The sequence below is a fragment of the Cryptomeria japonica genome, chromosome 5 (genome assembly GCF_030272615.1).
Source record: "Cryptomeria japonica chromosome 5, Sugi_1.0, whole genome shotgun sequence".
NCBI lineage: Eukaryota > Viridiplantae > Streptophyta > Pinopsida > Cupressales > Cupressaceae > Cryptomeria > Cryptomeria japonica.
Genome location: NC_081409.1, coordinates 36,156,841 through 36,184,129, shown reverse-complemented (window position 1 = coordinate 36,184,129; position 27,289 = coordinate 36,156,841). Strand labels below are relative to the sequence as shown.

Sequence of the window (27,289 nt, the reverse complement as noted above, 5' to 3'; positions counted from 1 at the left end):
CTTCACAAAAATGCATGCTGATGTGAGATCATATTTGACCATGTGGGCTTGAAATTATGTTTTTAAGTAGGGGACTTACAAGTAAGTAGTTGTGTAAATTTTTTATTTTTTTTTGAAATGTTCACAAATGATTTAGAGAAGTGTGAAGTTACGGTGAGCATGTAAATGATTTAGAGAAGTGTGAAGTTACGGTGAGCATGTACTGGCTCCTCTCCTCTAAATCAATGAATTCAACTAAAAAACTATGCAATTGAATCCTAATAAAAAACATCATAATTTAACACACTGCTAAAACACCTCCTACTAATCAATTGAAATAGTTTATTATCTATGTGAACATAAAGAGAGATAGTCTGCAATCAGGGTTTTCTTGGTTTTGTATGGATTGCATTTACGCAGATCAATTTATTTTAATGTATAATGATTAAAATAAAAGCTAGATAAACTATATGAATCTGCAAAATTCAATAACAAAATAATATAAAAAAATCACAATTGACAGTGGATTATATTCAGAATTACGACTTCGTGACTAAACTATTTGTATGGATTGCAATTTCGCAGATCAATTTGTTTTAGTGCATAATGAAAAAAATAAAAGCTAGTTGAACTATATGAATCTGCAAAATTCAATAACAAAATAATATGAAAAACCACAATTGATAGTGATTATATTCCAAATTATGACTTCCTGACTGATGCCCTACAAATTTCTCATGCCTTCTTTACACACTCATATCATACTTCCCAATGGGTGGTATGATAACGACGATAGAGTTGTGTCCTGTTTTCGTTTCTAAAATAGTTTCAGTACTTCCGCTTCTTTTAACTGCTTAGAAACATGCAATTGGTGATGATCTAAAACCGATAAAAAGAGCGGACATATATTCCAAAAATATCTCTGAAAAGAATATACATATAATTATGATGTAACATATCACATTGAAACATCCTTTACACAAATTTCATTTTGGAAAGAATGCAGCCGTATTAATGCTACAACTCGAATCTGATTCTTCAAGGCATTTGCAAAAACCATCTCCATCAATAGGTAAAGCCATTGGTAGTGGTTGATCTGGAATCACTCCCACCTAGGGCATAAGAAAACATTTTAAATAATTGATACAACATAACCAAAACAAACATGTAAGAACTTTAAAAAACACATGAAATTAGCAACTACGCTTTAGAAGTTTTTGTCTACAACCTCACAAAGTATCGCCCAATATGCAAAGTTTTCAGATCTTACGACATTGGAAATATTTTGCAATTCTTTAAGAAAGGAAATGAAGCATTTCTAATCCATTATGAAAGAATAAAAGTGTACGTACTTTATCAATGTTGATATGTGCAGGAGTTTCATAGCGAGCAACAGTAACGGCCATGCCTGAGCCATCGGATAGCTCAAATACTGATTGTATCTTCCTGGGAAAGCACAAACATATTAAATCTATCAATGAGTGCATTAAACAAAAAGACAACAGTAAAATTTATATTTTTCTGATGTATTTACTGCTACAATTCCAAAGAACATGTCTAATGGACCCTTACATGGGTTACACAGATAGCCCCGATAGCTATTAATTATCTGGCCAATGAGAGGGAAGTCAATAGGCATTGATTTCCTTCTGCAAGGATTTTTCAAAGTTGTTAATTATTGCATTAGTGGGTAAATTATAGCATTGTGATTCTCAGAGGGCTTATTATGTAGAAAAATTTATAGATGATGCGATGTATTAATGCATGATCAAATGCATCTATTATGATTTGGTGATACACTGTTCACCACTGATCTTTGTTTTGCTGCTTCTTTATAATTGGCACTCTCATGAATCCGCATAGAGCAGAGACTAAAATGGCATGAGCAGGAGAAATAAATACGCCCTATGGCAATGTGTGACACTAAGGCTATCTTATAAAAAAGTGATGTACAGATTGGAAGAAGGTCTATCTGCAACAGGCAACAAATTGACGGTTATTGGGTTGGATAGGCTCAACTTTTAAAAAAAGAATTAAATTTTGCACAGCTATTTAATATTATTGGTGCTCCGAAGTGCAGGTTCGCACAGCTTTTAAGTGGCTGTATCCTCTAGACCATGGTAAAGAGAATAAGCTTGAAGCACCAGCCACTCATAACAATGATGCTTAGTTTCTTTTAACCACACAAATTTTTAAGGAAGCATGCAGTTTTAGAAGTTAAGAAATCCTGTCGTAACTTTTTTCAATGTTGAAATCTCAGTAAATAAGTTTGGTGATATTCCTAAATTATTTTCCCAGGTTCTTGGAGGTTAAAATGTTGGTGAATTCTTCCACCTCACCTCTCCAACAAGAAAAGGAAACTATTTCCAAAAATTCACGTGAATCATCATTTTCAAATGATGAAAATCTTTGGAAAATATTTGACAACAGTCACTGATTGAGTATAGCCACTAAAATTTGGCCTAATTCTAACAGTGAACGAGGGTTAGACTATGATATTGTTCATGCATATGGTAAGACTAAAGAAAAGGCTGAGGATTGGAGACAAGAGCAAAGGGCATGACAGCAAGTAAGTAGCGGCAGAATGAACAAACAGGAGCAAATAACAACAAGATCATGAGGGCATAGAAGGAAGATGGGCAAGGGTGATGGAAAGATTCAAAAGCATGAAAAGACTCAGGGAGATAGTAACAATAGCCAGGGAGCTTGGGAGTGAAAATTTCCAAAAGAACAACTCAATGCATAAGTAAAAATGTAAATAGAAAATCAGGATCAGGAACAAATCAAAAACCTTATGGAACAACAGGGCAGAATGATTCATGGAAATCAAAGAGAAAGAACCAGAGATGTTGGCATCTAGGGCTTTCAGAGGCAAGTATGAAGGATTATCACTGGCAATGAGAACAGTAGCAGATTGCTTAAGAGAGGCTTGGAGAGATTATAACCCAATGCAATGAAGTTTCTCTCAAAGGGCTTCTCCACTGTCATTTTTCCCATCCATGGAAGACTTAAAAAATTGGTGATATAATTGGATGGCCCATGGAAACTAGGAATGATAGGCCTAAACTGAAACGGTGAAGCCCTAATTTCAACCCATAAAGAAATTGTAGAATTATACCCCAGCCTGTGTACGTTTTCACATACTACCAACAGAACATTGGGATACGTCTTGGGAGAATTTATGGCAAACTTAATAGATTGAATTTGAAGATGCAACTCTTTCTGTCAAGAAAGTTGACAAAACAGTTGTATACCTAGTTGTATATAAGGATGCTTTGTTCATAACAATCAATAATGAAAAATACACCACAAAAGTGAAAGGAAAACTATTGAAAGGTTTTGGAAGGATAAATTCGGGTCATCTTTATTAGTATTTGGCTATTGAAGTGATTCAAAAATCCAAGTACATTTTCATCACACTACAGAAGAATATTGGTGAAAATTTGAGCAAATTTGGAATGGTAGATTATAAATCACTTAGCACACCCATGGAACAAAATCTGAAATTGACATCAGACAAATTATAGGGTTTGAAGAAGTGACTAAGTACAAACAATTCATTGGAAGATTGATCTATTTAACCACAACTAGACCAAACATTTCATTTGCTGATGGTGTTCTTTCTAAATTCATGCAAAAGTCAAGAGAAAGTCACTGGCTAGTAGCGAAGCGGCTTCTTTGATATCTGAATGGAACTCAAAATTTTGGGCTTCATTACTCAAGGTTAATAGATTTCAAACTATTTGGATATTAACATTCAAGCTATGCAAGGGATTTTGAAAATGGAATATCTACTTTAGGGTTCTTGATGAATTTAGGATCAGCAGTCATCAGTTGGAGGTTTGCCATTCAATCTATTAATGTTATTGTATGTAACACCTGGCTTATCATTGTCATACATTAAGTAATTGTGATATTCATTTCCCTTTGACATCAATTATAATCTTGGCATTCGATCTTGACTATTCACTTTGACATCAATGACAACATTTCCCACATAGTCTTGTTTATGATTGGTACTTCTAGAAATTATTTGATGTATGATACCGTTACATTGAATATTAATCAGGATTCAATGACTTCTACAAAATTTTGTACTATTCACATTTCATTAAATTCTATATTTATTCAAGATATAATATCGACTAGAATTTGACTACAGACTTGAGTAATGTAATCATATTTCATTAACAAATCAAAATGGCTGCTCACTTGTTAAGTCATAAGGTACACCTAAAAAAGCAATGATATTAATAAATTAAGTTATCAGCTTTGCCTCCATCCATTTTATGAACATTGAATAGTCTCTTGCTGTAATGACATAAGGCTTCCACCCACTTTGCCCTTTCTAGGCAACATTCGACATATTATGTTTTTTTTCCTAACAGTTGGTTGTTTGCTATTAATAGGCATAAGTAAATCAATGATAACTAATGACATGTTCACATTACAAAATAGAAGAGACACCCTTTATTTCACTTCAAATTTTTCAAATGTATTTCCTTTTAAACCTAGTGGCATTCACTATCAAAACACACATATTTGTATTTCTTTGAAATATATTAGTAAGAGCTTAGTATGACGATTCACAGTCACAACTCACACATATTCATTGACTTACATACCCCTCATGGCATTTGAAGACTGATATGGTAAGTTTAAACCCTCATGATGCCTGAAAGACTGAAACAACTTGCAGTCATGACATCTAAAATGGTCAAACTGTCAATAGTTAATATCTAAAGCATGTGAAGGTTAAATGATGAAATTGTGTCACATTTATTTAGTTTTTTTTAGGTGAGTCAAATACTGATTCAAGTTTTTGATAAGTTTCCACAATTTTTCGCCTGGAGTCACAAGTTTTTGCAATAATTCAAGGTTGAGTTTTCTTGTGAGCCCAATTTTCACTCACAACTACTCATGAGTCCTATGAGCAATCATAGAGTTTTTAATATATGGTTCAAGGTGACCTGATGTTACTGTTGAAATTATAGCTAGCTCGGATTATGTTTCAAATTTAAATGTTGCATAAATGCAATTCAATTTTGGTGTATAACTTGTGCGATTAAATTACTATTGGGCTGGGCCCAAAATCACACCATGTAACTTGTGATTAAGTTAAATGTAAGGGAGACTCATAATGTAACTTGTAATTGAGTCCAGCCCCAAATGAAACGTGTGATATGCAATTATTTATATAACCTGTAATCAAATTATTGGGTTGGGCCCAATTGGAAAATGTAACTTGATTTGGGCGCCAAACTTGTCAAAAGGAAAATAATATGAAGAAGTCGGCCTAATGAGGCTAGGCCGACCTATGTAAGAGGATTACAAGACTCAATCATGGCAATCAGAGATATACATTCAATCAATCATTCCTAGCAATCAAATATTCTGCCCTAGCGAATATCCTCTATGCTCTTCTTTAGCAAATTGGTCTTCACAAAATCAACGAATTGCTTCATAACAGCTGGGCGAATTTGTATGCCAGACCAGGCTGTAGATCTCCTTCACATATGTGCTAAATATTGTGCATGTCAAGCTCCATTCCAGTTCGGATATGTGCATCTTCAGGTAGCAGACTTATTGGCAAATTTGTTGGGTGATATCAAGCTGTGACAATCATCTACCTTACAGCCGAAACCCTGCCTGTGCATCTTTAGATTAGGGTCTGCACATAAAGGAATTCATATTGACAAAGCACTGCCCTAGATTGGGAGTCTTATCAGATAAGTGATCTGATCGTTATTGTAATTGTAATTTGCTCATACTAAAGGGTTTTGATTTGGATCTTTGATGCTGGGTTTTTCCTCCAAGAGGGAGGTTTTCCCAGGGTATATTGTGTTTTGTGTCTCGTGTGTTTACATTTAAGTTAATTTCAGAGTTTACTTAATCTAATCACTAAAATTAACATGGTATCATAGCCAGGTTCCTTCTATAAGGCCTAACAGCTTGAAGAAAGAACATGTACTTATTCTTTTGCAGATTAGGGTTGAAGAAGTCTACGGTGAATCAGAGAGTTCAACAACAATGTCTGCTTGACAAATTGAAGGCATCAATGGGACGATAGCAAGAATAAGATTTCGGGTGTTCTCAGTCCTCTATTCTCAATTGTAGGGTCCACTTGGTTTGGAGATTTGCATCTGATTGCCTTATTGTTATTGGTGTCTTAACTAGTGCACAAGGTTCTCTTGCTTGTTAACTACTTCATCTGAGGGTGCTTTCATATGTCGGTTTGTGCACTTGTTTTCAGATCTTAGTATTCCTTTAAGAGCTGCATAACTATCTTCCTAGGGTTTGTAACAATCACCCTAGTTCGAGCTTTGTTCTTGTGTTAAGAATTTGTTCTAATCCAATTCGAATTATTGAAGTTAGTATTTGGTTATGCCCTATTCTCTATTTTGAGTATGTTTATCTCTCAACCTATTTGATGTGGTTTGCTATGAATATGTAATTATCCGGATTGATGCATTGATCTAAATACATCCTTGGCACTTAAGATTTCAACATCAGTATTCAAATATAAAACTAGGAGTATTATGATGGATATAACAGCAAGCACAAATAGGAAGATTGAAAGATGAATAAATTTATAGGAGATTCAGAAATATGGAACTTTAGTTGAAAACATATAGTGTCCTCTAATCATTGGTGTGGTAGGTATGTAAAGGTAAGATGCCTTAGTCATCCTATTTAGTATCTATGCCCAATGATGACCTTACTATCTTCTTCTGATGATACTTGTTGCATACAACTAATGCATCATATTCTATCTAAATCTTGAAATGCTTAATAGTCTTGCTGCTCTAGCATTACATACTATCTCGGTGTGTCTCCTAACATCATACGGACTGTATTCTCTGTTCTATAATAAGGTTGGCATGTAGGACTGGGACTGAGTAACACTTGGTTCTCTTTAGCTCTTCATAAAAGCTCTCATGTTCTTTGTTATACATTTATTATAACCTTGCTCTGCTCCTCGTGTAGAGGATTGCCTTTAGCTCTAATGCATTTCCAGTTATGGCTTTCACTATCCTCACATAATATTCATTGTGATATTATCTCTTCAATTTGAGCATACTCTGCCTATTACATTTTTTGAAGTATTCTCTTGATGATCAAACCTAAGATGAATGAGGTATCTAACTTATTGAAGTTGTCTTTTGATCATACGCTTGTACTCAACTACAATGTGTATCCTTTTGAGTGGTTGATACTCATATCTGATTTTACGCATTGGCTCGAAAGACAATTTGGCTTATATACCTTGCTTATGGATTTTGTAAAATGTTAAGGTTTTTTGAAGTCATACACTTGCCTTAGTTTTCTGATATGATCAGGCACAACTAACTCTCTGTTATTCAACTATGGAAAACAATTTTACATTTAAAGAATGTTGTGTAGCTTTACACTATGATTGAAGTTGATCATAGACTGGCAATATCCTTTAAAGCAATCTTGGCATATGTTGTCAATGGTGGAAGTCTAGTCAATAAAGAGATAAGTTATTTTACATGTTAATTCATTCTATTTGGATATTTAATCATGTTGATGTTTCTCTTCAAGATATTCTTGAATTACCATGCCTTCAAGCTTAAGAGGGAGTTTGGTTTCTTCATTTGAAGGCATGCCATGATCATAATGATTGTGCTATGGGTCCATTTTGTAAAAGTGAAGTAAGGAAAAGATTGGCATTTCTCATCTTTGATTTATGGTAACTTATGTTCGATGCCTTCCTTGATTGATTCTTATATTATGCAATCTTCATGAGACTTGGTTACCACAATTTTATATTAAGAATCAAGAGGGAGTTCCATATGGAAGTTTTTGAGAAAATATGAAGCTAGATGTGTAGCTCATAGTTACAAGGAAACATTTGCTCTTGCTACTAGATATACTAATATTAGAACCATTATACCTAATGCTGCAGGCTGGAAATTGGATATAAAGATTGTTTTCTTAATGTTGTCTATACTGAAAAACTAGAAGGTTATGAGATTCAAAATAGAGAATCTCATGTGTGCAAATTAAAGAAAAGCTCTTTACGGCCTCAAGCAAGCTTCTTGAGCTTGGTATGAGAAGATTGACAAGAATTTGATTAGTTTAGGATCTTGCAAGAATGATGCTGATTCTAGCCTTTACTTTAAAAGTATTTTTCGGTGAAATGCTAATTCTAGATGATTTATTTCTAACTGGTGAAAATAGTCTCATCTCTACATGATGAAGAAAGAATTAGCTTCAGAGTTTGAAATGAAGGACTTAGGCTTAATGCATTACTTTCCAGGGTTAGAAGTATGGCAAGATCTAATGAAATTATTCTAAGTCAAGGAAGTACACTAAATAGATTTGGAATGATGGATTGCGAACCTATGTCTACTCCTATGGAAACTAACTTGAAGAAACTGAGTTCATTTTTGCAGATCCATCAGAGTACAGACAGTTGATTGGATCCTTGATGCATTTGTTATCAGCTAGTTTATGAACAAACCAAAGCATGTTCATCTTGTTGCAGCCAAGCATATTCTGAGTTCTTTGCCAGGAACAGTTGGCTACAGACTGAAATATCCAATCAACACTGTCATCACCCTAGAAGGCTACCCAGATTCTGATTGGGCAGGAAGTGTTAGAACACTTCAGGAATTTGCTTCAACTTGAGTTCTGCTTTAATCTCTTGGGCCACCAGGAATCAATCCTCAGTTGCATTGAGCACTGCTGAAGCTGAGTACATTGTGAAGCAGTGTGGCTTCACAAAGCTTCTTGCTAGGTTGTTTGGGCAAGCTTGGGAACCCTCACTCATTAATTGTAACAATTAGAATTGTATTGAGATGTTTGTCAATCTTGTGTTTCATGACAGGCCAAAACATGTGAAAACTCATTATCACTATCTTCATGATATGGTACAGAAAGGTGCCATTCAGCTGAATATGTCAGCACTGCTGAGCAAATTGTAGTTGTTCTCGCCAAGCCTCGTGTTCGAGTGAAGTTTGTGTGCTTCAAAAAGAGACTTGGAATTGTGGAGAACACAGCCTTGCCTGAGAGGGAGCCTCAGTCCTATGATGCATTAAGTTGCATCTTCCACCCTGTGCGGACAATGCAAGGTGACATTGGATCCTTCTCTGGGAGAAGGTTGAGGTGAAAGACCTCCTCCACCCTTTGTGGGCAATGCAAGGTGGAACAACCCTCTGCGAAAAGCAAGGTGGCAGGTTATTCTTCTCAGTAGAGAAGTTTTGAGGTGTAAGACCTCCTCTCACCCTCTACGGGCAACGCAAGGTGGATCCATCCTCTGTGGGCAATGCAAGATGGATATCATGAATGAAGTTCATGATATATATTTGTATATTCTTCTTGCAAGTGTGCACTCATCCTCTGCAGGCAATGTAAGATGAATTTCATAGAAAAGTCCATGATGCATGACTACACTACGACTTGAATAGTTGGTTGAATCCTCCCTAGCTAAGAGGGAATGTTGAAATTATAGCTAGCTCGGATTATGTTTCAAATTTAAATGTTGCAAAAATGCAATTCAAATTTGGTGTAAAACTTGTGCGATTAAATTACTATTGGGCTGGGCCCAAAATCACACCATGTAACTTGTGATTAAGTTAAATGTAAGGGAGACTCATAATGTAACTTGTAATTGAGTCCAACCCCAAATGAAACGTGTGATATGCAATTATTTATATAACCTGTAATGAAATTATTGGGTTGGGCCCAATTGGAAAATGTAACTTGATTTGGGTGCCAAACTTGTCAAAAGGAAAATAATATGAAGAAAGTCGGCCTAATGAGGCTAGGTCGACCTATGTAAGAGGATTCAATCATGGCAATCAAGGATATACATTCAATCAATCATTCCTAGCAATCAAATATTCTGCCCTAGCAAATATCCTCTCTGCTCTTCTTTAGCAAATTGGTCTTCACAAAATCAACGAATTGCTTCATAACAGCTGGGCGAATTTGTATGCCAGACCAGGCTGTAGATCTCTTTCACATATGTTCTAAATATTGTGCATGTCAAGCTCCATTCCAGTTCGGATTTGTGCATCTTCAGGTAGCAGACTTATTGGTAGATTTGTTGGGTGATATCAAGCTGTGACAATCATCTACCTTACAGTCGAAACCGTGCCTATGCATCTTTAGATTAGGGTCTACACATAAAAGAATTCATATTGACAAAGCATTGCCCTAGATTGGGAGTCTTATCAGATAAGTAATCTAATCCTTATTGTAATTGTAATTTGCTCATACTAAAGGGTTTTGATCTGTATCTTTGATGCTGGGTTTTTCCTTCAAGAGGGAGGTTTACCCAGGGTATATTGTGTTTTGTGTCTCATGTGTTTACATTTAAGTTGGTTTCAGAGTTTACTTAAATTTGATCACTAAAATTAACAGTTACAATGATTGGATAATCGAGGTTTAATATTCATTTCCTCATATGGATGAAAAACTCTTAATGAGTAGGAATTGATCAAAGGAATAATTTGATAATTAATATTTCATCTTTAAAAGTTATTATTAGTTAAGATTTGACTAACCAATTTCTTTCATGCAAACAAGTGGATAAAAGATGCGCCCTACCCTCGGAAGGGACAGAGAGTATCATCAAGGAGAGGGTTGCAAATATTAAAAATGAGCATTGCCAATTAGTCTTGGGTCCAGATAATTGGACGTACATCTTGAGCATCTTGGCCTAGGTAGAGTAAGGTCCGTCTCACCTTACTGATGTCAACCCTGAGTCAATTTGTCACCCTTGTTTCGTTAGGTAGTCAGATATCCTAGTCTGAGTTTATTCTTTTGATGTGATGGATATTTTATTAATGTCTCTCTCTTTTGATTATGGCTTAGGGTTTAGGGTTTAGGGTTTGTGAGAGAAAAGAACAGGAAGACATGTCAAAATAACTTGTAATAGGGAAATAAAATCCCCTTTACAAGTTTTAATGACTTAACTTAAAAAAAAGAACTTGCCATAGGGAAATAAAATTCCCTTTACAAGTAACTAAAAACATTAAAACATGTAATAGGGAAATAAAATCCCTATTACATCTCAAAATTACTTGAGTAGGAACTTTTGAAAGAGATTACAAGTTCTTTTTAACTTATAATTTTAAATCCACTTGTAATTTGTCCAAACAGTTCCTACAACTTAAAAGACATAAAAAGAAAGGGGCAAATAAAAAGTAAGTTACAAGTTTTAAATAAAGTGCACTTGTAATTGTTTTAAAATTTCCCTACAACACTAAGACGAGAAAAATAAAACTTGAAATCGTAGTCAAAACGAAAAACCCGAAATTGAAGAAAAAACATAGCAAACGAACTCAGAATGCGATGGAATTTGAAATGTGGATCTAGGATGCACTAAGGATTAAGCCACTCCAAGGGTGAAGGAAATTTTGCCTCGGGAAGCATGCATTAGAGTAAAATTTTCATTTTTTAACAAAAAATTTAAAGAGGTTGTCTATTTTTGTGAATACAAAAATACCGACAAGAGCTAGCTTTGACTAGGGAATTCATTTCACTTACTGTGAAAGAATAGAAACTAGATCTGTAAGTGCCTTCCTCCTTATCCATTGGGCCTTCCTCCTTATCCATTGGGCCACAAAGTCAATCAAAGCGAAAAACAAAAACAAAATTAAGAAAAAGACTTGAACATTATTTACAAAAGTTCAACTCGAACCTTATTCGAAGTAATGCTTCAGGTGCTGGCCACTATAGGGCAGCACAAATGGTGTACCATCATGATAAGCCAAGATAAAGCTATCTTCTCCACCAACACGGTGAATGGTGAAAGGTCCACACCATAGAGAATCAAATTTACCATGCAAGCCTTTAGGTTCTTTGCGCTTATCCCAAAGCAACACACGATCACCAACTCGAAATCCTCTTTGCTTAGCTTTTTTTGTCAAAAAGGATTTTGACTTGTTTCTAATGCTGAGCAATTCGGTCTACCATTTGTGTCCTTTGCTCTTCCAGCTGGGAAAGATACATGATTCTTTTGTCTAAAGCACTCTCAAAGGTCTCATCTTCAATCACTTTAGCCAATTTAAGAGCAGGAAGTTCTAAAGTGATGGGTATTTCTACATTTATTGCATAAAGAAGCTAAAATGGTGACATACCAATAGCTCTTTTGGGTGTAATTTTGTCTGCCCATAAAGCATCATAAAGAGCCTTATGCCAAGACCTTTGATTTTCCTCAACAAGCTTGCGTATGATAGTAATCAAGTTCTTATTACTTGATTCTGCCTGATCATTACCCTGAGGATAATAGTCAGATGAATGAGCCAATAAGATACCATATTCAAAACAAAATTGTGTTATCTCAAAAGAAGAGAATGTGGCTACATTATCAATCACAATCTTGTGTGGAACACCAAACCTGGAGATGATGTTCTCCTTTAGAAATCTGCATACCACCTCAGAAGTAGCATGTTTCATTGGTACTACCTCCACCCACTTGGTGAAGTAATCTGTTGTCGTGAGAACATATGAATGACCTGCACTTGAAGAAGGATTGATAACACCAATGAAATCAATACCCCATTGCCGGAAAGGTTCTTCAACAATCACAGGTTTTAATGGCAAAGCTGAAAGCTTTTGTTTGCCCACAAACTATTGACAATGAACACACTTTCGCACCCATCTGAAAGCATCATGGAACAATGTTGGCCAATAATATTTATCTCGCAAAATCTTATGAGCAATTACTGGTGCGGAGAAATGCCCACCACGGGCCTGATTATGGAAAGATTCTAACAATCTAACTTGTTGCGCCTTATTAACACAACGAAGGAAAGTTCCATCAATAGCTCACTTGTACAAACTGCTATCTTAAAGAACAAAGTTTGCAGACTTGAGCATGACATTCCTCTTTTCTTTAAATGGTAAATGTGCTGGACATTCACCATAAGTCAGAAAATAGGCCAAATCTGAATACCATTCGTCAATTGTATTGACGAACAAACTCTAGGGAGATCTTCTGAATCATCATTTTCCTGATTATCAAAACCATTTTCAGCTATAAGCTGACAAAGACCCTTACCACGAACAAGTTTGGTAGGCTTAATCTCTAAATCATATTCCCGAATATTTGCAATCCAATTACCTCTCTTCGTACCAAACTCTTGCTGAGTCAAGATTGATTTAACTGCTATATCTGGAACCAGAACTACGGTATGAAAATTCAGAATACTATAGCATAAGCATTCTTCTCAACTAAGGAGTATTTAAGTTCATGAACCTTCAACGGATAGCTCATGAAAGCAATGGGAGATTCAACTCCCTCTGAGTTTTTCTGCATTAGAATGGCAGACAGAGTATGCTCAGAAGCATAATTGTACATGATAAAATCCTTGGTTTAATTTGGACAAACCAGCACAGGTGCATGAGCAATGGCTTCCTTAATCTCATTGAATGCAGCATTTCCTTCCGAATTCCAACGAAAAAACGGTTTTTCCTTTCATCATATCAACAATATGACTAGTCTTTTCTACAAAATCAAGTATGAACCGACGTAGAAAATTAACTTTGCCAAAGAAAGAATGGACAATTGTCTTACTGGCAGGCATAGAAAGAGACTGAATTGACTTCACTCTTTCTGGGTCGATCTTAATACCTTCTTTGGAGACAACATGACCAAGAAGCTTTCCCCCAGTCACTCCAAAGACTAATTTCTTAGGATTAAGAGAAATGTCGTGCTTGCGGCATCTTTCTAATACATCTTGCAAGTGAAAAAGATGATTCTCACGGTCTTTTGAAAAAACGGTGAGATCATCAAGATATACCACAATATACCTTCCCAAAATACCACGAAAGGCTAAATCCATGGCTCTTTAAAAGGTAGGTCCTGCATTGATTGAACCAAAAGGCATCCTACGGTACGCAAAAGTACCCAAAGGAGTAGTAAATGCAGTTTTATGTTGATCAGATTCCCTTACCTCAATTTGGTTATACCCCGAAAATCCATCTAACATGGACATCATCTGGGCACCTATCACTGTTTGCAACACCTAGTCCATTATCAACAGAGGATAATTATCTTTCAACAACAACTAATTAAGGTTTTGAAAATCTACATAGATACGTATTTCTCCATTCTTCTTACGCACCGGAACTATATTTGCTACCCACGTTGAATGGTGGATAGCAAAGATAATCCGAGCATTTAGCATTTTCTGAATCTCGGAGTGGATTGTATCTGAAATTTTTGGATTGTATTGACACCGCTTTTGACAGAAAGGTGTTACGCCAAGCTTCAAAGGAATATCATGTTACATCTCCTTTGGAGGAAAAGATTTAAGGTCACCATAGGAATAAGCCAATACATCCATGTATTGACGCAAAAGCTGAATGAACTGCTCTTTCTCTTCTGGAGTGCAATTATTGCCAATATTGACAAATTTAGGATCTTTTTTTGAACCAATATTGTACTTTTCAAATCCCCTAGAAGATTCTGAATTTTCTTGTTGTTCCTTCTTGATAAAGCGATCATGCTTATCAAAGAGTTTCTTAAGAGAAACCAGTCCTTTTGGAATTCTATTTCCTTTTAATTGATGAATTTCATCATCTGCTTCAGACAATGCATCTGACATTGAATTTAAAGAGGAAGAAGAAGATGAGTTGCTTTCTTCAAAATACAGATTGTTAAAATTGTCTTCAATCTGAAAAAAATTTATAATCTGCTTATCATCATTGAAAATTTGCCAATGATCCCAATTGTCAGGCACACTAGGTCTGCAAATTAACTCAATAGTGTATCTATCTTGACCAAAATCAAGATGTGGAATCAGTAAAGTAGCTGTGAGACTGCGAGAGAATCAGCTCTATCATTGAATTCACGGGGTACAACAGAAACACTGAAAGCATCATAACTTTCAATATTATCACATACTAGATTCCGAGAATGCTTGAGCCGGTCGATCCTTGTCTGATAAATATTTCGGACTTGACAGACCACCAATTCTGCATCACCTTGAGCATGTAGATTCTTAATTCCTCTTTTGTGAGCAACATCCATACCCAACAAAAGTGACTCATATTCAGCCGTATTGTTGGTATTAGTGAACTGCAACTTAAAGGAATAAGGGAAGATCTCTCCCTTGGGAGAAATGAGCACAACACCAACTCCGGGTCCATTTGCAGCACAGCTACCATCAAACTCAAGAGTCCAGACGTCATTTGAACTACTGGTGTCATCAGAGTGGCTAGTACTACCCTCATCAAGGACGGGTGCATTATGAAAAGAAAAAGTATCATCTTTATCAATAGAAGAAGATGAAATTTCTTCTTTAATAGGAGAAGACTGAAATTTTCCTTCTTGAACAAGTAGTTGAGTATTTTCATCAGCAACAAAAGATGAAGCATCTTCCACCATAATGTATGAATCGGAAGAACCTACTTTTGACGCTTGATCTTCTTCAACATCGGCAAACCTTTCACTGGCTGAAAGTAGCGAGGCATCGGAACCACTGCTTATCTTCAGCAAATTTAGAGACTTCATCTATATGGAGATAATAATTCCCAAAACCAACAGATTCAAAAAGAATTTGGGCATGGGGATCATTTGACTTAACAACGGTATATTTGATCTTTTCAGGAACTAATTTCTGCACAACACCTTAAACAGGTATCCTGGCTTCAGTCATATCCATATTAAGCTCACCGCCTACGTCCTTGCAGAAGTTACGGCCAAGCAACATTCCATAAGAGGCAGAAACATCAGCTACCAAGACAGTCATCTTTATTTTCTTTGTTGGAAAAGCTGCAAATGCAAATTGAGCATCTTTGATTTGCCCAATAAGAGGCACTTGTTTGTTCTCCATGGAGTAACAATGACCAAAAGTATTGGTCAAGGTCAGCCCTAAGGATTGAGCTACCTTAGCAAGCATGACATTATCAAAGGCACGAGAATCCAAGACACAATTGCTCAGCTGAAAACCATTAATTAGCAAGGAAATATAAAAAGGTTCTATCTTTCCTAGGACAGCAGATGGGATGGTCACTAGATGATTGGGCAAATTCTTGGGTTCTTGAGGAATAGTATTTTCAAGTATAGGATGAGTGTCCTTACTCTTAATAAAGCTAGCTAACCTATCAAATTGATCAGAATTAGCTTGTAAATATTCAACTTTAGACATTTGAATCTTCATTTTCCTAGCATGGTCAATAATATCAAAAGCTTGAAATGAACCAGCTAGAGACGGATCAACATTGTTTGACTGAGATTTAAGGCTAGGCACACTGATCTTAGGCTCATTGGAAGGAATAATAGGAGGATTATGATCACTTGATTCTTTGTTGTGTTCGTAGGAAGAGTAGGCAGCAGTGTTCCTCTTTTAGCAATAGTAACAGGCGAATGAACATCACCTACCACTTTTGCTGCTTCTTCTTGTTGAGCCAACCTTGTCTGGGATCGTGTCATAACAACATATGCATGACTATGACTTCTTTTCGGCAGTTGTTGAGTCATCATAATGCATGTACCTTATAGTAGAGTCACCAACCACTTCTTTTTCAGGATGGAGAAAAGCAACTTCTTCGGGTTGATAATCAAATGACGAATCATTTGGATCAGCTTCATAATATCGAACTATTGCATTTTGTGGTGGTGGTTCAAGAGCAAGCCTCTCAGGCAAAGGAGGCAACTTCAACTGATTTTTAGCAGCATAACCGGATGTAGAATTAGGATATGTCCGCCTTGGAATATCCTTATATGGTGCAGCAAACGAATTTTGGGAAATTTGTTTCTTCAAAGAAATGATTTCATTTGCCAACTTTTGCACCATAGGCTCTGTAGTGCCTGAGGTAGACACTTCAAAAGATGAATTCCCTTAGACTGATTAGAGTCTTTTGATTTTACTAGCCAAGATCAAATCATCTTCAATCTCAGTGGCCATTGTCTGAGTAGCAGCTAGGTCCGTTGGAGAAGCTCTTCTCAGAAGAAACTAACCTCAGGAAGCTGAGTGTTTATGAAGAAACACTTGAGGTTCTCAGGAGTAGGCTGAGAATTTGTAGGAATTTTGTTTGCAAGTTTATTAAACTTAGCAATGAATTCACTTATGCCTTCATGCGTGTCCTTCTTCATTTGTGTCAATTGAGCTAGCAAGGCATGCTCATCTTTTGTGGGCTTGAAACGTTCCTCAAACTTATCTTTCAATGAAGCCCATGATACGATTGAACCAGTAGTAAGGTTATAAAACCAATCAGCTGCAATACCCTAAAGTGTTTCCACGAACAGCCGGACAACAACATCTTGATGTTCTACTCCAAGAACACCACAAGCCATGTAAAAAGACTTGATATGTTCATCGGGATGCTACTTGCCATCTCCATAAATTTAGGAAGATTTTTGCGGGATCCTTGTGGAAGAGGATGAAGCGGTGGTGTTAAAGCCAAAGGACCAAAGGCTGCCCCCCCAAGGACCAACAAGAGGAGGACGAACATTACCAACCACGCTAGAAGAGGAAAATATCAACGGTTTGAAAAAGAAAGGAGAATTTTCACTTGGGACAAACTTCTTTTTCTTGGATGGCGAATAGCTTGTGGTTCGTGAAAGGGAGGATGTACTAGTGAGCAATTGAAACCTGGCTTGTTCACCAAGAGATATTTCTTGAGAACTTTCACCCTTCTTACGACGAATGTAGAAACGAATTCCTTCCAGCTTAGAGAAATAAGAAAAACCCAAACAAAGATATTCTAAAAAATGGGTAAGACACTAGACTTCAAATGAAAGCGTGAGGCCCTTGAATGCGTTCGATTCCCCAGCAGAGTCGCCAAAAAACTGTTGGTTGAAAATTTTGTACACCTGGGGAATGTACAAAATTGTGGTTTCAGCCACAGCGTGTGAGTATGATACTCTCCTAATTAAGCCAAGGCTCCCCCTACCTATAAACTATTTTTAAACTAAAAACAGATGAGACAACAGTTTTTTCTTCTTCCTTTAAGAAAAACTATATCCTTTTCTCTTCACAGAAAAGTGATAGCAATTGAAAATAACAGCAGTAACAACTTATAAAACAAAGTGAGAGAAAGGAAATGAAGTTTCCTGAAAGAACAAAGACTTTCGTCACTTCCTTCGAGACGGGACAGCAATATTAAGCTCAAAGTCTTGAATATGTGAAATCCTATCTACCATTTTCTATATTAATGATAACAAGAACAAAGTATGGCAGCACAAAGTCTAAAATATCTTATTCTTCTCTACATAAAACAACAAGAACCAGTGTGAGCTCAAAGTCTCCCAACTATTTCTTATCACAGAATCTACTTCTACTTTCTCTCAAGAACAAGTGTAGACACAAAGTCCTACAGCTTCTCTCAACAAAATATCTACTGTAACTGATATTAGTCTCCAATACTTGCAACACAAAGTCTGCAAATCAAATTTGATTAAGCTCTTATAGAAACACTAGCAAGAAAGATAATATTGAACACGCTCAAGATATTTAGCATAAAGTCTCAATCCTTGAGCAATCTTCTTCTATTTCTTTCAACTTCAATTTACATTTAAAAAGCACAAAGTCTTTCTTGCTATAAATTTTAGTAGAGTTTACTTGCTTCCTTTTCAAAAGATAAAGATTACAATAGACCCCCTCAAGTATTTATAGGAGAGGAGTCTTGAGAAAAAGGTGGGAGGATGTCAACTAACTTGAGAAATTCTCTCAACCACCATGACTTATTCAACTACTAAGACTTATTCAAAATTACAAGTCCTATTCTAATTTGACTTGTAATTACAAAAATGCAAGTTATGACTTAGCTTGCAATTTACAAAATTGCTTTTACAAGTAAGCTTGTCAACAAGAAAACTACAATACTGAAATTACAAATTTGAGACTACATAGGTAATTCTAAAGGAATCTGAGGGGGAACTTCATGAGGTGACTCCGAAATGGGTGACTCGGGAGCATTATCTAATTGTAGTTCCTCCTCTAGATCTTCACCATCAATTTACATGAATATGAAGCTGAGGCTTTTCTATCCCTCCAACTGTCACTTCTTCATGAGGAAGTACCATTGCTCTGCTAACCCTCAACTTGATTCTCGTGCTCGAAGATGATGCACCTTCCTTGTTGTCTACTTTGATTTCAAACTTGAGTTCGACAGGTCCTGTAGAATCATCTTCTTTTCCAATCTTGATCTTGATGAGTCTAACACTGTTACCCTTGAGCCAAGTATTGGTATTGGCTAAGATAGGCTGAAATCTATCAAGAATGGAAGTACATTCCTTATGTGACCATTGAATTGATGGAAGTGGTGCTTCATCAACTCTCTTAGGAATGTTTACCAAGTTCAGGTCAACAATCTGCTCAAGGGTGAGTCTGCAATAATCCATCTTACGAACCTCCTTTTCTGTACGGAGATCAACCCAAATGTCTTCTATCCAATGCACATGCGTGAAGGACTTTTTGATCTTCTCCTTCATGCCTTGGTAATAAAAATCTACTCTTGGCTTGAATCTTTTGAGCTTTATTTCCTGCATTTCGATCTCCATGGCCTTGGCTTTGGTCGATGTAATGAGGGAATAATGGCCAATTTTCAATGGGTTATTTGTAGAAATTCTCATTCCAACCTTATGCTTAACAGATTGATGTGCATGAACAGCTATGATCTGTCTTCCCAACTCCATAAGAATGATCTTATTAGTTGGATATCTAGGAAGAATATATGGCTGGCCGCTATAACATTCAACTCTCATGTAAGTGAAAGTTGGGAATTGAAGGAATAACCAGCCATATTCATTCACCTTCTCCCATGTGGCAACTAACACTCTTATGTTTTTCAATGTCTTATCAAACAAGCACATATAATGACCAAAGAAGGCATCCTGGACCCTCCCGAAGTGCAATCTGCTGGGTCTCAAAGGCAATTGGTCATAGTAATCCCACACTGGTATAAGCGAGTGATCACCCTTGGTAGAAAGACCGAGGAAGTGTCTGAGTGATGCTGCTATATACACCAAATATGAATTCATGTAGAACGTCATAGTGGAAGGAACTGCTACAAGTTGTTCACAAAGGGTATCACTGATGATTTCGCCCCAAGAGATGTGTTGAGACTGCCTTATGAGCATGATGAACTTATACATCCATGGTTCAAAAATATTAGAATGTTCCAAACCCATCATCCTGCTGAGAAGAATGATTGTCTCCGATTTCCCAATTGAAATCACTACGGTACAACTTTGCCCACCTTGTAAAAGCAGCCAATGGCTCACAGATCCATCTATTGATATGGTGTTTGCAATCTTTTTCTCTTGAAGCATAGTACTCAGCTACACTATCTTTGGAGATCTCTATGTACACAGGGGTTGGTGGTGAAAACCTTCACAATAGTGTCTGCATCAAGACGGATTATCACTTCCCCATCATCATTCCTGATAGCTCTTGTCTCTTTGTCAAAATGATTGGCACAAGCAAGAAGGAACTCAAGTTCTAGGGCAGCCACTGGAAAGGAAGAAGCATGATGAATGTGGCTGTCCAACAGGCACTACATATTGCTATCCTTGGGATCCTCCACCCGTTAACGAATTCTGACATGTCAACATGCTCTATTTCCATATCTTTGATGTACTCATGGGAGTGGAAACTTGGGATGGAGAGATCTCATTTTGGTACTTATCATATTTATATTTCATCTTCTTTTGAGAGGAAGATGACGATAAATCAGTCATTGAACAAGAACCTGGCGCGCTGTGACGAAGATCTAGAAGTGTCAAAGCAACATCAACATCAGCCGAATCAAACATATCTCTTCTTTTCAATGGGAAAAAACTCTATCCCTTTTAAGAGGGAAATGGTGAATAAATAGGAATACTTGAAACTTGGCTTTTGGTCAATTTCGGATCTTGGGAGATGTGTTACAAGTATGCAAGTGGTGTAGAACATATTCGCAATTGGGTTTGTAAAACCCGAATGCAAGTATACTTGTAATAAGAAAAATGGAAGGATGTGTGAAAAATGGAATTTTGACATGGAAAAGATAATGGGAATGGAAAGTGTGAACAAGGGTAATGAATGCAGATGAATAACGAAAGAATTTTGGATGATCATCTTCATTTTAACCTCAAGGGAAAGGGAAAAACCTTCACTTGTAATCAGGTCTTTAAAACCCGAAATGGGAAAGACAGGTCTTTTACTACTTTGAAACTTGAACTTTTGGCAAAAGATGATGAAGTCTTTTCAGCCAAAGGGGAAAAACTCACTTTTTCATCTTACTTGCAATCAAATTTTAAAAACTCGTAGGCAAGTAAAGAGGGAAAAATGGAAGGGGAAAGACAATGCAATTCTTAAATTACATTCAAGACTTGGTTAGAAATGGGAAGATCTCTCTCAAACCCAAATTGAAACAAAAACAAAACAAACAACTATCATGATCAATCAAGGAATTTCTAAACAACAAAAATAAAATAAAGACAAAATTAAAAACAAAACATACCTTGCTTGATCAAGATGCCCTCCAAAGAGATGGAATAACTTTGAAAGAAACAATCAGCTCCTTAAATAGAAGGCAAAACCAAAACGTTGAAACCCTAGCCACGTTTTTAACAAACTCGGATTTCAACAAAAATCACCAAAAAACGGCATTCAAGGAGGAGGAATGAGTCAAATCGCCTAGAAGACCACGTGTTGAAGCAAGGAGAAGAAACGTTTAAGTTAATGAGACCAAAACGACTCCTTAAAAGCTGCAAAAACGGTCATGAAGGGGAAAAACGTGGCTCCAAAACCAGCAAAAAAGGGAAATGTGTGGCACATAAACCAGCAAAAGAGGGATAAGAATCACCACGCCTCCTTTATGAATGCATTCTCCCACAAAAATCGGTTTGCAATTCCTCTAAAATTCGAACCTCTTGGAGAAAAACCAAGTCGGGTTCTTGGAGAGAAGGAGTAAGTTTAAAATACAAGGAAAAGGCATGAAATCGGGTTTTCAAATCCCCTTTACAAGTTTTAATTTGCTTCACTTTTAAACTCATAAGGCAAAATCGGGTTTGTGAGAGAAAAGAACAAGAAGACATGTCAAAATAACTTGTAATAGGGAAATAAAATCCCCTTTACAAGTTTTAATGACTTACTTAAAAAAAAAAGAACTTGCCATAGGGAAATAAAATTCCCTTTACAAGTGACTAAAAACATTAAAACATGTAATAGGGAAATAAAATCCCTATTACATCTCAAAATCACTTAAGTAGGAACTTTTGAAAGAAATTACAAGTTCTTTTTCACTTATAATTTTAAATCCACTTGTAATTTGTCCAAAAAGTTCCTACAACTTAAAAGACAAAAAAAGAAAGGGGGAAATAAAAAGTAAGTTACAAGTTTTAAATAAAGTGCACTTGTAATTGTTTTAAAATTTCCCTACAACACTAAAACAAGAGAAATATAAAACTTGTAATCAAAGGAACATTTTCCACCTGCAGTCAGGAAGAAAAAACCCAAAATTGAAGAAACAACATAGCAAACGAACTCAGAATGCGATGAAATTTGAAATGTGGATCGAGGATGGACTAAGAATTAAGCCACTCCAAGGGCGAAGCAAAATTATGCCTCGGGAAGCATGCCTTAGAGTAAAGTTTTCATTTTTTTACAAAAAATTTAAAGGGGTTGTCTATTTTTGTGAATACAAAAATATGGACAACACATTGCGGTTAAGTTGATTGCGATGTTGAGCTCCAATCCTTTGTTTTGAGATTGAGTAATGTATTCTTTGTTAAGCTGCATTGTTTTCCTTTAACTGATTATAGAACGAATCAGACAGTGTTCTTGGGATGTCCCCTTCGAGTTGACATCAGATATTTAGTAAGTTTAGCCTATCATGCTGACCCTCGTAGGCTAATGTGTTGGATAGAGGGTCTTCTAGGGGTTGCATCTTCTCCAGGGCTCAGTACGCTCCGATCTGGTTCTCATTTGGCTTCATTTGCTATACTTACTATTTATAGTAAGTCAGTAGTCATCGAGAAGGACCCCTTTCTATTCTTAGTTGAGCATTTGGTCACATGGGGATTTGCAATGTTCGCTCCCATTTCAGACGGCAATGCGAGATGTTAAGTATTTATGGAGATATTATTGTTATAATGGCCCATATTATAATTAAATAATAAAAGGAGTCATTATAATGTTATAGCTCAACTTTATGATGAACGGTCAACTCATCATTGAAAAGGGGGCCAAATGATTAATTATGTTGAGCGCTTATCCCAAGGTATTTAAAGTAAAAATATTTGAGATGCAAGTAATAACATTTAAATGTTATTAAATGCATTAATTGGGAGAAATCGACCCCTTAGTGGGAAAGTATAAATGCTTGCCTTGGAAAACTCGAACCATTCTATTGTGCATATTTCTTTCATGATATCTCTCTGCAAGCAGACACCAAGGGTTTCAGCAAGCAATCCGCCATTGGAGAACGTGCAAATCTTCAGTGTGCAGCTGCATTGAAGTGGTGAAATATCTACTGAATTGTGGGGTCTAGAGGAAGCTTCATTCAAAAGTTCTGGTTGAGCAAATTGAACAAGAATTCGAAGGTATTTGTGCTGATTACAGGGACACATCTGCAGATTGGAGGGACGATTTAGTGCAGGCCACTTCTCTCACATTTTGGCATCAAATTCAAGGCAGCCGTACAGTTGCATTGATTACCGACGGCTCCGAGTAAGCTCTAGTCCCAAGAGAGGGTGATTTTGGCCTTGGAACCCACAATAAATTCTGAAAAAAATCATTGAAGCGGCGTTGGGGTGTTAGAAGGTCAGACGCATCATTAGAGGACAGGAAGCTCTCCTTCCAAGGCAATTATACCATTCCCTATGCTGGCCATACACCCTACAGCAGCTGCCATATTCTGAAAATACAAGCAATTAATGCTCCAATCTTCCGGGTATGATGTAATATGAAGTTAATTGCCAATAATTGAATAAGTTAATTGTTATTTGCTGCTGTTCATTTTCAGTCATTGCTGGTTTCAAGATTAATTTTCTGCCTGGATCAATCACATATAAAAACCCTAGAAAACAAAACAATACATTTCAAAACACCGCATTTGCAAAACAAAAACTTTCATCAGTGGAAAAACAAGAGTTTCTACAGTGGTATCAGAGCGGGTTCCTGCCATCCTTTGGGTCAGATCACATTGTTAATGCAACCCAATGATAGGGAAAGAAGGTACTATCAGAGGGAATACCGTAAGACTTGGCAGCCACCACCAGAATCGGAAGGAAAAACAGTATCAGGATTATAAGGTACACAGGGAACTTCTTCAAGGAGTTCTGAACAAGGTGCAAATATGGGAGATACAAGAGGAAACAGTCCACCACATGATGATGCTAGAGAAGTAAGGGATACTTTGAGGGGTATACCGACCACACAGAAGCAGGTAGCTAATGCATTGCAGCAATTGACCGCAGCAATACAACAGATGAACAATCCTAGGGGACAAAATCATGATCATGGTGATAATAGGAGTGCAATTGGGTCTCCCAGAGTACATAGAGCACCTACTCGTACCATCGACAGGCCTACACAGCCCGTCTTGAGGAATGAACAGGAGGAAGGGGGAAATGAAGATATTATATTTGCTGATAATGTTATGGCAGCACATGGAGAGTGGAGTTTACTACCCCCTGAGGTTAATGAGCATATGAGCTTTGACCGCTATGTGATTCAAAGGAGGGAGCACGCTAGAGCTATACAGGACAAGAGACCAAGGAATCAAAATAGGGACCTTGAGTATGCTTCCAGCAAACTCACTTTACCACTGTTTGATGGTAGTGGGAAGGTTACAACACGGTCATGGATACACAAGTTGGACACATACTTCAATTTACGACCTATGACAGAGGGAAATGCAATCAGATTTGCCGCCTTGCATTTAGATGGAGTGGCTCATGATTGGTGGCACAATAAGATGATTACGTTGCAGCATAACCTCATTACTTCATATCAGGAGTTTGCTGATCGGTTGGTTGACCACTTTGATAAGAAGGATCTAGAATCATATTTCAGGGACCTTGCTCAGCTTAAACAGGTTGGGAGTCTAGACAATTATATTGCAGACTTTCAAAGGCTTTCAGTCATGGTTTACGACATCTCTGAGCAGAGATTAGTACTGCTATTTGTGGAGGTCCTTTTGGAACCTTTGAGGGGATGGATCAAGGCTTTTGACCCACCATCATTACAGGAGGCAATGAGGAAGGCAAGAAGTATGGAACATGCAGCTCCGCACAACAGATTGCGTCAAAGGGGTCCTCTCTTCATCAAAGGAAAGCAAGCTCTTCCCTAAGAAACAAGGAAAATCAAAATCTAAGGACGACCAAAAAGGAAAAGTTACAGCACCTCTTGATCGCGAAACACTCAATGATATGCGGAAGAAAAAGTTGTGTTTTTATTGTAAGGGCCCCTATGATTTTAATCATGACTATCCCTTGAGGCCTAAGGGCAAGGCAAACCGTGTTATGTGGGCTTTTTATGAGGGATCTGAATCTGAAAATTCAGACCAGCAATCTGATCATGAGGATTCTGAGCCTGAAAAGAATGTAAATGAGCCTGAAAAGTTAGAGAAATTGAGTGTGCATGAAGACGAAGCAAAACTACAGGAGGCACGTCTCAGTACCATTCAGCAAGAGGGTTTGTTCAGGATGCATGGGGTGTTGGCTGGTCAAAAGGTCATCACCTTATTGGATATAGGTGCCACTCATAATTTCATCAATGCTAGATTGGTTGAGAGGCGTAGGATATAGACTGAGGAATTTGGAGGTATTAGGGTGAGAGGTGCAGATGGTTACACTCTCAAGTGTGACAAGATGATTACAGGTCTCCCTTTGCACCTAAATAACTATGAGTTTAAGGCAGATTTCTATGTGGTGAGTATGGGTGACGCAGATGTAGTTTTGGGAATGAGATGGCTACATGACATAGGTAAGTTTACCCTGGACCTTCATGAGATGGAGATGAAATTTAAGGTTAATGGGAAGACTCATGTGTTGAAGGCAATCAAAGATAGTAATTTCAAGATAATATCTTTCAAAAGAATGGAGAGACTCATATGCCATGACGGGGTTGAGTGGGCAGCAGAGTGTATGATGATGCCATCACAGGAGGGGCAGCAAAAGCCAGTTTATCATCTTGACATACAGGCATTGACGATTAAACACGGGAAGGTCTTCAATGATATTCCACCAGGTAGGTCTTCTAACAGGGGCAGTGATCACATCATAGAGTTAGAAGACGATGCGAAACCTGTAATGATCACTCCATACAAGCACCCAAAGTGGTTGAAAGATGAGATTGAAAAAACAATTACGGAGCTGCTTGCCATGGGTCACATTAGGCCAAATAAGTCACCATTTGCTTCATCAGTAGTGTTGGTGAAGAAAAAAGATGGAACCCTTTGTATCTACATTGACTACAGGGTCCTGAATAAGAGGACCATTAAGAATAGGTACACCATACCACGGATCGACGAGCTGATTGACGAGCTTCATGGTGCTTGCTTCTTTTCAAAGATAGATTTGAGATCTGGTTATCATCAGATCAAGGTCAGAGAGCAAGACATTGAGAAGACAGCATTTAGATGTCATTGTGGACACTACGAGTTTGTGGTTATGCCATCTAGGCTAACCAACGCTCCTGCCACGTTTCAGTCCACTATGAACAGGGTTTTTCAGTCACAACTAAGGAGGTTTGTGCTAGTCTTATTCGATGATATTTTGGTATACAGCAGCACATGGGAGGATCACCTTGGTCATTTGGATACAGTATTGGGAATTCTTGACAGGGAGTCCTTTTATGCCAAGGAATCCAAACGTGATTTAGGAATGACAGAGTTGATGTACTTAGGTCACATTATCAATGTCGAGGGTGTGTGGATGGATCCTGACAAGATCTGAGCTATTGTAGATTGGCCTACTCCTGAGAACCTTACACAACTATGTGGTTTCCTAGGATCGTGTGGCTTCGATTGCAGATTTGTTAGTGGCCATTCACGTCATGCAACCCCACTTACAGATTTGATGAATGGGGTGTTTATTTGGACTTCTGAGGCACATGAGTGTTTTGAAAAATTTAAACATTTGATGACTACTTGCCTAGTCCTTGCATTACCTGACTTCACAAAGCCCTTTGAGCTACAAGGTGACGACTCTAGAGAGGGTATTGGTGTTGTGCTTATGCAAGATAAGCACTATTGCGTTTGAGAGCAAGAAGCTCAAAGGACCTGAGAGGAGTTTTAGTATCTATGACAATGAAATGTTGGCCATCATGCATGCATTGGCCAAGTCCAGGCAGTACCTTGTAGGCAGCGAGACCTCAATGATTGTTAGCAGAAATGG

General features: G+C 37.3%; 1 protein-coding gene across 4 annotated transcripts in view; it reads right to left on the bottom strand.

Annotated features, from left to right (window-relative positions):
* Positions 1 to 644: 644 nt before the first annotated feature.
* The window catches only part of LOC131057368 (carboxyl-terminal-processing peptidase 2, chloroplastic), a 103,904-nt gene continuing 77,259 nt past the window's right edge, over positions 645 to 27,289 (bottom strand). For all 4 annotated transcript variants that reach the window (XM_057991514.2, XM_057991513.2, XM_057991518.2 and 1 more), the window contains 2 exons: positions 1,332 to 1,425; positions 645 to 1,091 (listed from right to left, as the gene is read on the bottom strand). In XM_057991514.2, the coding sequence (XP_057847497.2) occupies positions 966 to 1,091; positions 1,332 to 1,425 (220 nt within the window). In that variant the 3' untranslated portion in view covers positions 645 to 965. The remainder of the gene's footprint in view (positions 1,092 to 1,331; positions 1,426 to 27,289) is intronic.